Genomic DNA, 15,394 nt, shown 5'->3' on the forward strand with positions numbered 1-15,394 from the left:
AAAAAAAAAAGCTACAAGGATGTATTTTACAACATGCAGAATATAGCCAATATTTTATAACTACAAATGGAGTATAACCTTTAAAAATTGTGAATTATTTTATTGTATACCTGTAACATATAATATTGTACCTCAAGTATGCGTCACTTTAAAAAATATGATATTATAAAATAAATTCAGAAATTAAAAAAAGAAAACAAAAGAAAAAAATGTCACTTGCTCAAAGACAAGTAACAAAACTAACTAAAAATCGTATGACCAATAAAGGGATTTATTATTTTACATAATCAGAGTCCTAAATCAGGGCACCTCTGGAACTTGTAAAAATAATGGATAGGTCCTTTCTATCTTGCTGTCTACCAGTCTCAGCTTGTGGGCTAGCTCTCATCACAATCTGATCCTCACATACCAACATCTAAAGGCAGAAACATCCTGTGACTTTTTGAAAAAAAGAACTAAGAAACTTTCCCAGAAGTCTCCAACAGATTTCTTCTAACTTCTTATTGTCAAGAACTGGGCCACATGTTCACGGATAAAACTGATCAATGGCCAGGATAATGGGGGTCACATGATCAATCAAGTAGAGGAAAGTGGACCCTAGAACAGCATCATGGTTCTGCCAAGAATAGAGGAGGGGAAAGGGCAGTTGAGTAGGTAACCAGCAGTGCTTACTTACCCCATCTTCTCTGGATCATGTAGTCTAAAGCTGCCCCCACTTTTCATAGTATTTAAATATTGTAGATTGAAAAATCTTTTTCATAGTACTTTATCACCATTTGAGACAACATAGGGATTAACACAGACTCTGAAGCCAAACTGCCTGAATTTGAAACCTGGCTACCACTTTACTAGCTATTGAGTTAGATTACTCCATCTCTCAGTTTCCTTATCTGTAAAGTGAGGATGATGATTACCTCAGAGGGTTGTTGTGAGGACTGAATGAGTTGTGTGAGGATTAAGTATGTAAAGTGCTTGAAACAGCTACTTTAGTTCTAGGTCATTCCTAAGGCCCAGCTGTATCCTAGAGACATTCCTCTATCCTCTTAGTAAATTCCCCTTTCTTGTTTAAACGCTTCGTTTCTGGGGTTCTCCACGGGGCTCCCCGCGGGGCTCCCCGCCCAGTCATTTTGCTTTGGCGCCATCTGGCGTCCAAAAGGGAAGTGATGCGCCTGCGCTCTTTCGCCCACTGCCTGCCCTTTTGTCTCTTCCCCTGCTAGAATCTGGTACATATACCTTTAAGACGCTCGGTCCAGACTCAAGAATTCAGGGGCCAGAGCCTAGGAACGCAGGCCTGAAGTTCTCTTAGGTTGGTCCAGGCCCGGTAAGGGGCAGGCTGTAGTAAACTCCACGTAAATAATTGGTCTTTCCTTCGGCTCCGCCCCCATGAAGCAATCGTGAATGCTTGTGATTGGTCAGGGGCTCCGGAGGCGGGGGCTCTGAGCTTGGACCCAGGTTCTCCTAGACAGTCCCGACTGCTGTGTGGTGGGCAGCATGTCAGCTTGTGGGGAGAGGCGTGGGGACACGGAGGGAGAGGGTACTGCTTCCGCCGGCCCCTTCAGCTTCAGTTCTGAGCCCACGCTGGAGGACATGTAAGCCGTCCTTGCCCCGTCTGGGCTGGGGAGATCGCCCCCTTTCTCCCTCCTACTGGGGAGGGTCCTTCCACGTGGTCGGGAAGAAAGCTAGCAGCTGTGCTGGGGTCTCAGCTCTGCTCCCTGACCTCGGGCAAGGCTTCTAACCTCCTCATCTGCAAAATGGGATTAACAGTGCACACCTGAGGCGGGGGAATACCGGAGTCCAATGCTGCTTCTGCCTTGCCTCTGCCCTCCAGGAACGAGACGAAGGACGGGGGCAAATGTAGTGCTAAGAGGTGGGAGACATTTACTGCTGGAGGAAATCAAGGAGGGCTTCTTAGGGGAAGTGTCTTGGTTCTGCATTCTGTAAAATCAATACGCTTTAGATATGCAGAGATAGGGATATTCTAGGTGGAGGAAACTGCAGAAGCCCCAGCAGGAGGTAGAATAACGGAAAAGAAGGTATTGCTAGATTTCGATAGTTTAGGGTCTGTGTAAGGGCGCACCCATTTTATAGATAAGGAAACCAAGTCCCCTAAAGACAACTGACTTGCTTAGGCCATCCAAGGAATTAGTTGCAGAATCTTCTCTGCTACCCATGTCCCCATTACATATCACTGAGGTACCTGCCTGGGTTCTGCATCTTCTGCCCTACCCCCTAACCTTGGGACCTGGACTTCCACCCTTTTCCTCCTCTTCTAGCCGCCGCCTCCATGCTGAGTTTGCTGCTGAACGAGACTGGGACCAGTTCCATCAGCCTCGGAACCTCCTCCTGGCCTTGGTGGGGGAAGTAGGGGAGCTGGCGGAGCTTTTGTGAGTAGATGAAAGACTTCCTGGAAGAGTCTGTCTGTTGGGGAGGATTTATTTGACCATCAAATATCCATGGATGCAATTTCCCCTCCTCACTATCAAGTTCTGTGTCTGGTTGCTGGGGATACAGAGATGGCTAATGGGTCCCTGCCCGCTAGGGCTGCCCAGGCTCCTGGGAAAATTGTGAAAACAGCAAGGCAGATCCAGGTCTAAGGAGAGGTGTTGGAACCTTCCTTTACCTCTGCCTCTGGGTTGGAAAGGATTCTGTAGAAGACCTGCCTATGGCATTTCAGACAGGGGGAACTACATTTGCAAAGGTAGTGAGGTAGGAAGGGGCAAGTTAAATTAAGGGAGAATTTAAGATTCCTTCAGTGTAAGTTTTTCGAGGAAGGGCAAGGATTGTGTATGTTTTGTTCTCTGGTCCATCCGAAGTGCCTGGCACACAATGGGCACTCAATATATATCTGCTGTAGCTGTGGAGGAGAGCGGTAGGTTGGAACACAGAATCAGGATTGGGAAGTAATAGAGTTTAGACTGAAGACCTAACCAGATTTGAGCGGTAGAAATATCACTATGTCTTCAGGGTGGATTGGATCACCAAGAGCATTGAGCCAGGGGAGACCAGTGAGGAGGCTGGTGTACATCAGGCAAAAGGTGGTGAGGCCTAAGCTGGGCAGTCACTGTTGGGTGGAGAAATGAGGGCACAAATGTCTGTGAGGGCAAGCCATCCGTTCATTACAGATTCGGGAGCATCATGTGTGTGCTAGGTCTTCTAGGATCGAGATACGGCCTTGAACAAGACAGACACAGTTCCTACATCACAGTGCAAGGGAACTGACAATAAATAATCAAACCAATTTTAAAAGATATGGACTGGTGACAAATTCTATGTGGAAAATAACACAAGGTGATGAGAAAGAAAATAACAGAGGGAGAAGGCTTTTCTGGGGACGTGACATCTGAGCTGAGACCTGAGTAGCAGCCAGCCACGGGAAGGATGGGGGGAAGAGCATTCAAGGCAGAGGTAACAGTAAGTGCAAAGGCCCTGTGACAGTTTGGCCTCTCTGCAAGACAGAAAGGGCCAGAGTGGCTTTAGGTGGGGAGTCAAAGGGAGATTGGTGGACAATGACATTGGAAGAGGCAGGAGTCAATTCTTGTAGGACCTAGAGGGCATGGTAGGAGTTTGGATTTTATTCCAAGCACAGTTGAGGGAGTTTTAAGCAGCGAAGGGACAAAATGTAATTTGTGCTTTTAAAAGATGGCACAGGGCAAGAGGCATGAGGATGTTAGAAGGCTTCCTCAGAGGTCCGGGTCTGAGGTTTAGTCTAGGGCTCAGGCAGGGGGTGGGGAGCAGAACTGGGTCGCAGTAAGTGGTATGTTCTCATGGCTACTTGGCTCAGGTTGGGAACACAGAGGTCTGGGTGAGTCATCTGTTGGGGCCCGTGAAGAGTCAGAGCCCAGATGAGTTGAGTTGTACTTGGAGGAATTTCCCAGGAGGTGGGAGTTTACTGCTGCAAGGACTAGGGTGCACCTAAGAGAGGTGGACCCATTGTCCTGGCTACCATCTATGCATGTGCGCCTATGTGTTCTCTCCCCAGTCAGTGGAAGCCCGATGAGGAGCCTGGCCCCCAAGCCTGGTCCCCCAGGGAACGAGCAGCCCTTCAAGAGGAGCTTAGTGATGTCCTCATCTACCTGGTAGCATTAGCAGCCCGCTGCCATGTAGACCTGCCCCAAGCAGTGCTCTCCAAGATGGACACCAACCGGCGACGCTACCCAGCACATCTGTCCCGCGGCTCCGCCCGCAAGTATACAGACTTGCCCCACGAGGCCACCTCTGAAGACCAGGCTGTGAGGCCTGCAGACCTTGCCTGTGAGTCCGCAGGTCAGGCCCCAACCTAGAGACGTAGGCACAGAACCTCTGACTCAGCACGGCATCTGAGGAGCAGAGGGTGCCCTGGCCATGGAACTTCATTCTAGACCTTTCCTAGCAGACCATGGGCTTGGGGGCTACACTTCTTGAGGTCTGAGGCCCAAGAACTTCCAGAAGATAACCTCCTGATTATTTTCTTTCTCAGTACAAGTTTTGGTTAGCAACTTCTGGATTCTTCCTGGAGCAGCCGGGGAGTCTCTGTCTCAGCACAGGCTGTGGAGGGACAGCAGGGAGGCCTCTGAGGGAGGCCAGCTCCCACGATTCTCTGTTGTAACTCCCTCCTGCAGAGCAGAGAGACCTGATTTCCAGTAAGGTCCCTGTCTGATCTCATGCAAGTCTCTTCCCTTTCTCTAAACAAGATTGGAGACCATATGTAGTGCTGGTTAAGAGCCCAGATTCTGGAGCCATCTTTGATAGTGGTTCATGTTCATTATATTACTTTATCTTTCTGTGTCTCTGTTTCCTCATTTAAAATGAAAAGAATGGGCCGCTCTCCCTTCTGAGAGGGATCGCACTCTTGTCTATGGAGTGTGTAACTACTTTTACTTTAAACTAGACACCCTACCCCCACACCTCGTGGCCTCTCTCTTGCCTTCTGTAACAGCCTGCACTCTATCCATGGAGTGTGTATCTCTCTGAATAAATCTACCTTTACTCAAACAAAAACAAAAAAGAAAAGGAAAGAGTGGTATCTACTTGATAGGGCTGTCAGATTTAAGCGAGTTACTGTAAGTAGAGTGCTTAGGCCAGTGCCTGGCACATACTAGGTATTTCCTAAGTGTGCAGTTGTTCTTATGTTTGCTTTTCAACTCAAAACTTTCAGGAGGCCAGAGCAGGAAATATCAACAGTTAGGGCAGGCCCCAGCCTTGTCCATCAAGACCCCAGCCCTGTGAGACCCCTCTGTCCCTCTCCCTTGGCTCCCAGCACAAATCAGGGTCAGGTCCACCTGGTCTGGAGCAGAACAGGGCTTCCTCTCCCCGGGGCTTGAGCCCCTTGCCCCCTCTCCTGCCCTCCCAAGGTCAATTTCTTGTTCCACTTCTACACCTAAAGAAAAGTGTTGTGTGACCTCAGACGTATCTCCTTTGCTGAGATACCCATGGCCTGCCTCCTTCACAGGGTAGGGTAACGCAGGGAAGACCATTAAACTACTTTTGCTTCCCCTCTGAGCCTGTTTCCACATCAGTAAAATGAAGCACTTCCCTGTTACTGGCCTCATTCCTCTTATTAATGACCTCACTCTCTCTTAACCAGTGACCTCTCTTATTTCCCAGGTAAAAAAAGATCCATCAGATTGGAACTGCTTTAGCTTTATGTTCCCAAACCCTCCTTTCCTCTCCCTACCAGTGATAGGAGGAGCCTTATCTTATTGATCTCTTATTTAATCCTGTCTCCTTGATCAATTATCTCATCTCCTTTCTATATAATCACTTTCTTTCCATTAGCCCTTCCCACCAGCATGTGAGCCTCTTCCCTATTGACAAACAAAACCAGCAGAACTCCAGCTCCTTCCCTCATGCTTTTCATGCCCAAACTTCTTGAAAAGGGTCGTCTACACCGATCCATTCTGCTTACTCGTTATCCCATTTATACCCTAATCCACTCAAAGCTGGCTTTCACCCCAACCCCTCCACTAAAACTGTCTACACCACTTTCTCCGAATTCATACACACACAGTGGACACCAGAGCATCAGTTGACTGAGCTGCTTTCCTCCGTGAAACACTTTCCTCTAGATTTCCCAGACAAGACACTTCTGGTTTTCTTTCTACCGCTGGCTGTTCTTTCACAGACTCAAGTTCTCAAGGACCCCCTTCTGAACGTGGTGCCATGCCCTCCAGACCTAATATCCCCAAGCTGCTATTTCCCATCACCTCCCTGACCCCTCCACATTTAATCTCACTCAACATGTCCAGATAAGGGTGTAACAATTGCTGCCACTTCAAGTCCTGTCCTGCTCCTCATCCTGTGCCATCTCAGGGACACTACCTGCAGTCCCCCAAGCTAAGAAATGAAGTCAGCCCCATTCCTCCATTCCCTTATCCCCACAGCCACTTTAATTCCTATGAATTCTAGCTCCTTAAAAATATGCCAGATCCACCCCTCCCCTCTAATCTCTCAAGGCTTCTTTGCGGCCTTGGAACCTTCAACTGGCTTCCAAGTTCCCTAGTGGTCTCTCCTGCCAACCTCCTTGCTTTCTGTCCCTACATTCCACCCCAGGGGACATCTGCAAGCTCTAACAAGTCTGGCATGCAGTTTCAGGGGCTCTCCATATTTCCCCAACCCCAAAATGCTCTTAAGACCAGCATAAATATCACCTCTGAGAAGAGCTTCTCTAGTGCTATGAAGACTACTTCTTCACTAGACTGAATTCTGTGAGGTTCATGCCGCTCGCCAAAGCTCTGCAGAATACAGTGCTTGTTGATCACGCATATGCTAAACTTATGGACCCTTCCAGATCTGAGGTTTTGAGGACATAGCCAAGGGCCAAGTGCGGGATGACTCCACCACACGCAGAAACGCAGTTCCAGAAACCCTTTGGGGCTTATAGCCCTAGTTGGCTCCACGACAGTTCACCTAAGCCTGAAGAAACCTTCAACTTTCCTCCTGTCCCCACTCACCTCATTCACAGGCACGGGTAGGGTGAGGATATAATATTTTATTCACTAACACGGACGGAGGGGATGGAATGAGGGGGAGGTGGGCACGGTTTCCAGGAACCTCGGCGGGGGATTCTCTCTGTCTCCCAGTTCCAGGGCAGCCAAGACTGCCATCCCACCCGATCCCAGTCCCGGGTGGCGGGATGAGGAGGAGTCGTCCACGCTAACGCATCCCAGGCCTGGGTCCCAGTATGTCCCTCCCCAACCAGACCCCGCGGCGACAAGAACGGCGGCTCAGTTGCCCTCACAATCTGGGCAGCGTTCAGTGGCAGTGGCGGCTGTAGCGCCAGGGGGTAGCTTGAAGTCCCGGCCGCAGCCCGCGCAGATATACAGACGGCGCCGCATGTGCGCGCGACGGTGGCGGATGAAGTGCGAGCTGAGCCGGAAGCGGCGGCCGCACTCGGCGCACGGGTAGGGGCGCTCGCCCGTGTGCGTGCGCGCATGCTCCGCCAGGTTGGAGCGGTGGCCGAAGCGGCGGCCGCACACGGCGCAGCGGTGCGGCTTCTCGCCTGTGTGCACGCGCCGGTGCTTGGCTAGCGCCGAGCTCTGCGCGAAGCGCGTGCCGCAGTCAGCACATGCGTACGGCCGCTCGCCCGTGTGCGTGCGTCGGTGGCGCGCCAGGCACGAACTGCCGCCGAAGGCGCGTCCGCAGTCCGGGCACGCGTACGGCTTCTCGCCCGTGTGCACGCGCAAGTGCTGTGCGTAGTTGGAGCTCTGCGCGAAACGGCGGCCGCAGTGCGCGCATGCGTACGGCTTCTCGCCAGTGTGGCGCCGCCGGTGCTGCCGCAGGTTCGAGGCGGCCGAGAAGCGCTTGTCGCACTCCGGGCACTCGTAGGGCCGCTCGCCTGTGTGCGTGCGGCCGTGTTTGGTCAGCGCCGACTTCTGCGAGAAGCGCCGGCCGCACTCGGTGCACGCGAAGGGCCGCTCGCCCGTGTGCGTGCGTGCGTGCTTGGCCAGCGTTGAGCGGCGCGCAAAGGCGCGGCCGCAGTCCGGGCACGCGTGTGGGCGCGCCGGGTCGGCCGACGGCGCTGGCGCCTCGCTCGGGACCTGCGGGGAGAGGGGCGACAGGTCAGCCCTGACCGAGAGGCCTGGGAGCCAGAAACGTGGGGCTCCGCAAGCTGCAACCTCTCCGTCCCCGTTTGTAAAGTAGGAAATGCCACGGTGCCTGCCTCTTAGGACGGTTGTGCGCGTTAAATGAGATTATCCATTAACGCACATCACAATGCTTAGTGTCATTCTAGCTGTTCTTTATTAATACAGTATTTATTGAGCGCGTACAATGTGCCAGACTCTGTTCTAGACATTGGGGATTCAGCATTAAATTAAAAAAAAAATTCCAGCTTTCAGTGAGAATGGACAGGAGTGCTTGTATTGGGAGGATGCTGCAAATTTAAATAGGGTTGTTAAGAAACCTTACTGGTGTCACAAGAGCAAAGACCTAAAGGAGGTAAAAGAGCAAGCTACTGCGGGAACAGCAAGGCCCTGAGGCAGGAGTTTTTCTGTTCCAGGAATAACAAGAAGTGCCTAGGGCAGAATGCAGGAGGGTGAGTGGTCCTGGGGTGGGGGGATATTTCAGCATAGGGCCTTGAATGTGAATGAGATGAGGAACCATTAGAAGAGATGTTAGATGGTTTTGAGCAAGGACACAAACAGATCAGACTCATATTTTTAAAAGTTCCACAGAATGAAGGACGGGAGAGGGTAGGAACCCAGTGAGGAGGCTACTATACTGCAGTCAAGAGAAGATAGTGGCTCGGACCCAGGTGACATAGGTGGAAACTGAAGGTGGTCTGCTTCTGGATATATTTTGCAGTTTGAAGCCACAAATTTGATAATAGATTAAGAGATGTAAAGAAAAAGGGGTTGAAATGACTCCAAATTTTTTGAGCTTATTAGCAACTGCAAAGGTGGAGTTGCTGTCTACAGAGATGAGGATGGTGGGAGGACCAGGTTTGATCTGTTTCTGATCTTATCTCCAATTTTCCTCACCACATCTGGAGCTCAGAAGAGAGGCCCAGGCTGGAGATGTTAACTGGGAAGACATCAGCCTGTAGATGGTTTTTAAAGTCATGAGACTGGATGAGATTACTCAAGGAATAGGCAGAGAGAACTTGGGGCAGCAAGATGAGGAGCAGCCAGCCAAGGAGACTGAGCAGAAGCAGCCAGTGAGGTAAGAGAGCCAGGAGAGCATGGTGTCTTAGAAGCCAGGCCAGGATCAAGTCCAGGCTCAAGAGCAAGCACCTATCATTTTTTAAAGCTGTGAAAAAGGCAGCAAGGGTAAAACCTAAATATTAATCTGAGGCGTGAAATGAAAAAATATGAAAATGTGCCAGTTTCATAAGGTCTGGGCCTCTAGAGATAAAATCAGAAGAAGAAATGCTTTGTAAGAAGAAGATGAAGGGAAAACGGTTTGTACTAACAGTAGAGTGAAGTGGAATATTGAGGGCACATTGCTTCCTTCTTAGTAAAGAGAAGGCTCATCCTAGAGTTGCTGAGTCTAACGTGGGCCAAGCAATCGCAATCAGGTATATATTGACTAGTGACCAAGTGAAAAACCGGGCACATATTAAGGACAAGACAGTGTTAGCTTCTTTCTCCTCATATTCCATCTCCACTGAGTAATTATCACTGTTCTCTTATAGACAAGAGAACAAGTTAAGACAGAGTAAGGGACAACCAGGGAGTGGTAAGAACTTTTCTTTCTAAAGTTGCAAGGATGGGCCTTCAAGATCCATTGTAAAAAGACAGCAGCTTTCTGGTAACCAACTCAGAAATTTGAAAACTAGGCAGTTTGGAAAATGAGTGACCAGTCAAGGGAACTCTGATTTACACAGTGTACATAATGCTAATGGTGATAACAGCATTACACTGTAAAGCTTTGACAATGCTGTTTTATGTACATTATTGTATTAAATCTTCCTGCCACCCCTTTGAATCAGGTGTTATCTTTTGGTAATTGAGAAAACTGAGCTCAGAGAGATTAAATTCACTTAGCCAGTCGGAGTCAGGACCCACTTTAACATTCTCACCCTTAGCAGTCGGCTACACTGCTTCCCGGCACTTGCTTGCCAAGATATGACAGAGGCTGGACTCCAGGTGCCTGGCGCTCTCCAGGAGGGATTCAAGGTTAAAATATAACTTGATACTTTAAATCAAGAAACTCCCCACAGCAGAGTTGGCACAGTCTGAATTCAAGGTCACACTTTCAGTCTTGCCCTGGTTTTGACATCTATTGGGTTTATTTTGAGTTGACCAGCCTGAGAACTTCCTCATGCTGTGTTCACTGACTTGGGGAAAAAGAGATTCTTCACACAAGTACCCTTGGTATCTCCAGCTCCAGGAGGGGCGCCACTTCCTTCTGCAAGGAAGAATCTTGGTAAGAGGGGCTGAGTCTAGCTCATTAAGACCCCAGGCAAGTTCCTCCCTTCCCCTGCCTCAGTGAACCAAGGAAGGCTAGGCTAGGTGAGACAGAAATTTCCCGACTTGAGGTATGCACTTAACAGAATGCAAAAGGATTCTAAGGGTTATGTAGGCAAACATTTATCTTACTATAATCATTATTTTCACAGGTATTAGGAGAACAATGGATCACAAAACCAACAATTTCATCAATATTGTTATTCAGATGAAGGTAAATTTATTTAACAAAACAATGTGAATCTATCTGAAGAAGAGCAGTGAATGAAAGAGCACAACAGGTGAGCCATATATATGTGACTGAAGCTCAGCAAATACCAGACTTAAATTCTACTGCTGTTAGATTTGAAAATGAGAATAAAGGGTATTTGCACTGTAACAAGAGGGTACCATGGGGATACAATGCAGTACAGTAATATGATAATCCAGGTATTTAAAGTTAGTGGTTTTGTCTTTCTGCTTTAGTTTTTTTTTTCTTTAAACCAGGGCAAACATCGCAGTTTCCTCCTCAGCCATTACTTTTCTAATAATAATAACACTCCCATTTATTGCACACTGTGTGCCAGGAATGATGCTAAGTGCTTTTCACCTATGTCCTTTTTTTAAATTCTCACAACTCTTTGGGTTAGGTATCATTAGCTTCATTTTAAAATAAGGATATAAGACTTAGAAGTGACTACCAAGGCCCTACAGTTAATCAGTCAGCACAGCCAGGGTTTGAACGGAAATTCTCTCATTGTCCAAAACACCTCTTCTCTCAGCCATGATGCAGTTCTAGCTCACTGACAAGTTTGAGGTCACCTACACAGCTTGTCTCCCTCCCCTGGACTCTTATAGCTGCCAGGATCTCCTTTCTCTTGGGTACAAAATATAAAATACGATCTCCTCCTCTGCTCATTGCTACAGGAAGTGTGGTCCACAGACCAGCAGCATCAGCATCACAGGGAACTTGTTAAAAATGCAGAATCTCAAGTTCCACCCCAGACCTACTGAATCACAGTCTTCATTTTAACAAGATCCCTGGGTGATACGTATGCATGCTAAAAATGAATAAACCTCATCTAGAAGAGAGACAAGCTACTCCTGGAGAAAGCAGGTGGGAACTCGAAGAGGGTATTAGGCTGAGAAGGCTGAAAGACCCTGTGGGCAGTCTTAGAGGTGAGAAAGGTCAGGTGTGTTTGAAGCTGGAGGCATGGGATGGGTGCTGAGTGATGAGAGATGAAGCCAGGACATGAGGTCAGATGGTGAAGAGCTTTGAATGCCAGGCGTGGGAGCTGAGGGAAACAGAAAACCACTCAAAGGTTCAGTTTTAAGCAGGGAGAGACAGAACTGGATGTACATAGAGCCCTCTGAGAAAATCTTTATGCAAATGAGAAATTCATTAAAGATAGCTGGGATTTTGATAGGCAGTGAGCGAATACTCTGACCCCTGGGTACAGCATAATTAAGGCCTGTTCTGGATATGAGCAGCCATGGGACTGGGTGACAGCTAAGAGCCACAGAATGCCAACACTAGGAGCTTTCAAGATCACTATTTCATAGAAACCAAGACTCAGGGAGACCACACAGCAAGTTGTTGAGCTACCCTGTGGGCACATCTTCAGGGGATGTGTGTGTGTGTGTAACTCTCACTCCCAGCCCCCTCCTCCAAATCCAGTCACCCATGTGATACTTAGACTGGATTTCAAGGATCTTACTTTCATTATCTCATTTTATAGATAAGAAAGCAGGTCAAGGCAAAGCTGGTTAGGATTTGAACCAATGATTTTAACAGCTATGTGATACCATTTAGAGTCTAGCCCTACAGCCCTTTCATGACTAGCCATGCTCACTAGCTCCAGCCAGTCCAATCATGGTTCCCATTAATCCCCTTCTTTCCATCTTCTCTAGCCTGCTGCCACTACCTTAGAGCAGGCTACAGCTTTACCCCTGGTCTCCCCATAGCAGCAAATGAGTCTTCTAAATAGAAAATCTGATCATGTCTCTCTGATTTGAGACTTCTGATGGCACCGCGTAACCTAACAGAGTCTGTCCAAATTCCTTTGCTGTCTTTCAATCCTTTCACTCTCTGGCCCTGCCTACTTCTTTGGCCTTATCTTCTCTGAGCATTTGCTTTTGCTGTTTCCTCATCCTGGAATGCCCTTCCTCCTTCCCCATTTGCCCAATTCCCACTAAGTTTTCAAGGACCATGTCAAAGTCATTCCCACTGCCTTGGGTTATTTGCCCTCAATCTTCTGTCTAGGCCTCCATGTTGGTTTCCCTGTTCACTCCCAGCCCCAGGATTCAGCCTAGAAAGGCTTTGATAAAATGAGTTCAAAAATCTTCAGAAGGATGACCCAGCCCAAGGTCCTAAGTTTTAGAATAGAAGGCATAATAATAGCAGCAAATACTTATTTAGTGTTTATTATGTGTCAGACACAGTTCTAACTCTTCACATGTACTAACTCTTTTAATCCTCCCAGCCCCAAAAAGTAGATGCAGTTATGAGTTCCCTTTTACAAACAAGAAAACTGAGGCACAAAGAGGTTAAGCTTGCCTAAGTTCACACAGCTGGTAACTGATGGAGTTGAAAGTCCACCCTAAGCTCTGAGGTCTGAGTTCTTAACTTACAGACCAGAACTGGAGATCAGGGGATCCACAGGGCCAGAAGAGGCAGGCTGAGCTAGGATGATGGGCCAAAGAGGCCTGAGAAAAACAGAACTAAGTAGTTATTTTGACTGAAATAGGAGGCCACGGCAGCCAGCCCCCTCCCCCTAGGGCCCACCACACCCACTAGGGGGCAGCAGAACTTTCTTTTCCTGGGAACTGGCCTCTGTGCAGGAAGAAATCAGGGAGTCTGAGCCCAGAAACCTGGCCCAGGAGGAGCCCTCCAGGTGGCCTCAGGGCTGCTGCGACTGGGTGTGGGAGTCCTGTAGGGTTCGGGGAAGTAGAAAATATACCCAGTGGCACTTAGGTCTCGAATGGGGAAATCTAACTTATATTTTGATCTCCTTAAAACTCCTCTCAAAACCTTCAGCACCCTCGGGATAAAACCGAAATGCCCTACCTGGCCTGCCAACCACCCTACTCTCATTCATGCCACAGCATGACTGAACCACCTGCCCCCATTTCTTCCGGTGCCCCACTCACTCCCCTGAGCCACAGGAAGGGCCATTCCTCCTGTCTGGAATAGCCACCCCCTTCAGCGCTCAGACTATCCCTGGTCTCAAATAAGCCATCCCTTCACTAACTTTGAAACCTTTGGGCTAGTCACCAAACTGTCCAGTTTACTGGGCCTCAGTTTCCTTACCTGTAAAGTGGAACAAATACTGCTTAGAATAGTGTCTGACGCATATGTAAATACTACCAAGAGTCAGTTGTTAACTGTTGCTGTTACCTCATCTGACCTCCCTCACAGCCCTAAGTCTGCAGTAAGTTCCCATCTCTGGGTTTCCACACCCCCCTGCACCCATCACACAGGATTGAAAGCTGTGTGATTACTTGTTAGTCTAACCCCATTAGACATCAAGCTCCATGGGGAACTGAGGATAGCGTTTACTCTCCAGCACCCAGCACAGAGCCTGGCACAGTAGGCGTGACATCTGTATGATGGCAGCATGGGCAGTGGGACAGAAGGATGGGTGGCCAACCCTGAGATACTAGGTCTGAGAGTCGGGGAAAGTAGGGGCATCCATGGCTTCTGTCTGAGGGAGAGGCTGGACCTGCCCCAGGTTAGGGGCAATGGGACCCCAGGACGCGGGACACGTACCTCCTTGTTGTCCATAGGGATCTTGAGTTTCACTACTTCATACTTCTCCTCACCCTCATCCTCCTCACCCTTCACCAGCAGCACCATCTCCTCTTGCATCTCTTCCTCCTCCTCCTCCTCTGTCTGCTGTTCGCCCGGCATCTTGGTGTCCTGGGGCAAGGAGCCGGGTCAGAAGACCCGCCCCCCACCATGGCCCTGGCCCACACAAGGCGGTGCAGCCGTGGCTTCTCCTTCTCCCAACTAGACCAGGTCTCTGGGTCTGATCCTCTTACCGCTATCCCAGCCCGGCCCTAGGCCCCATCCTTGCCCCGGGACCAGCTTGGAAGTCACTCGTTCACCCCACTCATCCCGGCATTCAAGGCCCTGAAACAGTTCGAATCTCCAGCCCCAATGAGTCGCCACCCTCCCCGCGCTGAGTCACTCCCCGGAGCCTGGTCGGGCGGCCCGGAGCTCCAGGGCACGGGCTGGAGGCGGGATCGGGGCGGAGACCCTGGTGGAGTGCGCACTCACCAGCCGCAGGTTCCGCGCTCGCGCTGCCCCAGGCCAGGGCGCCGGGCGGTTGGGCACTCTCCGAGGCCGCGAGTCTGGGGGCGGGGCGGGGCGGGGCCTCGGTGACGATCGGTCATTGGTCCGAACACCTAACCCCGCCCCCGAGGGGAGGGTCTTAGAGGACCCAGGCGTCCGGCCCTAACCGGCCCGGGAGTGTGCCGAGACCAGACCCAAAGGCTTCCGCTGTTCCCCGACTCCCGAGGGCCCTGGGCTGCCCCAGTGGGCGTTCAAGGTTCTTATAGCCCGGTTGTGACCTACCTTCAGGCCTCGTCTCCTGTGGACGGCTCGAAGGTCTCCGCTGCGGCCAAGCGTGTCCGCTCCGCCCGAAATAGGCCACGTGCGCTCACGCCCCAGCCTGGGCCTCTCGCTGGCGCCCCGCCTGGAGGGCGGACCCTGTTGCCTCCTCACCTCTTCCCTTCGCTCTTTTTGCCTCTTCTCACATCTTTTCTCCTTTCCCGGCGTCGTCTTCCCGGTCTCCTGGTCTCTGGGATACCTTGCTCTTTGAATACCTACTTACCATATCAACAGCCATCCAAGCTACCGCTGGCATGTATTGTGTATAGCCTCCTATGCTAAGCGTTATGCTAAGCGTTTTACACACCTGATCTCTTGATCCGCATAAATGTGAATGTATTTCACAGATGAACTGATTGACGTTCAGGGGAGTAAATTGATTTGCCTAAACTACACAGTAGGTGTAGGTGTAAAATTA

At 49.8% G+C, this 15,394-nt stretch overlaps 2 protein-coding genes across 4 annotated transcripts; one reads left to right on the forward strand and one right to left on the reverse strand.

Annotated features, from left to right (window-relative positions):
• Positions 1-1,430: 1,430 nt before the first annotated feature.
• Positions 1,431-4,760, forward strand: DCTPP1 (dCTP pyrophosphatase 1). Its single transcript, XM_010972465.3, has 3 exons — positions 1,431-1,589; positions 2,274-2,384; positions 3,980-4,760. The coding sequence occupies exons 1-3, from the start codon at positions 1,492-1,494 to the stop codon at positions 4,278-4,280; spliced, it is 510 nt and encodes a 169-aa protein (XP_010970767.1). The 5' UTR covers positions 1,431-1,491; the 3' UTR covers positions 4,281-4,760.
• A 2,187-nt stretch (positions 4,761-6,947) lies between these two features.
• ZNF771 (zinc finger protein 771) lies at positions 6,948-15,073 on the reverse strand. Of its 3 annotated transcripts, none has more exons than XM_074346089.1 (3): positions 14,941-15,073; positions 14,134-14,283; positions 6,948-8,015 (listed from the first exon to the last, which is right to left on the reverse strand). In XM_074346089.1, exons 2-3 carry the CDS (start codon positions 14,272-14,274, stop codon positions 7,203-7,205), a joined length of 954 nt encoding a protein of 317 aa, XP_074202190.1. In that variant the 5' UTR covers positions 14,275-14,283; positions 14,941-15,073; the 3' UTR covers positions 6,948-7,202. The 3 variants fall into 3 exon arrangements, with proteins under 3 accessions (XP_074202190.1, XP_074202189.1, XP_074202191.1); XM_074346088.1 differs by lacking the exon at positions 14,941-15,073 and adding an exon at positions 14,644-14,879; XM_074346090.1 differs by lacking the exon at positions 14,941-15,073 and adding an exon at positions 14,406-14,621.
• Between the last annotated feature and the right edge of the window lie 321 nt (positions 15,074-15,394).

The sequence above is a fragment of the Camelus bactrianus genome, chromosome 18 (assembly GCF_048773025.1).
Source record: "Camelus bactrianus isolate YW-2024 breed Bactrian camel chromosome 18, ASM4877302v1, whole genome shotgun sequence".
Taxonomy (NCBI): domain Eukaryota; kingdom Metazoa; phylum Chordata; class Mammalia; order Artiodactyla; family Camelidae; genus Camelus; species Camelus bactrianus.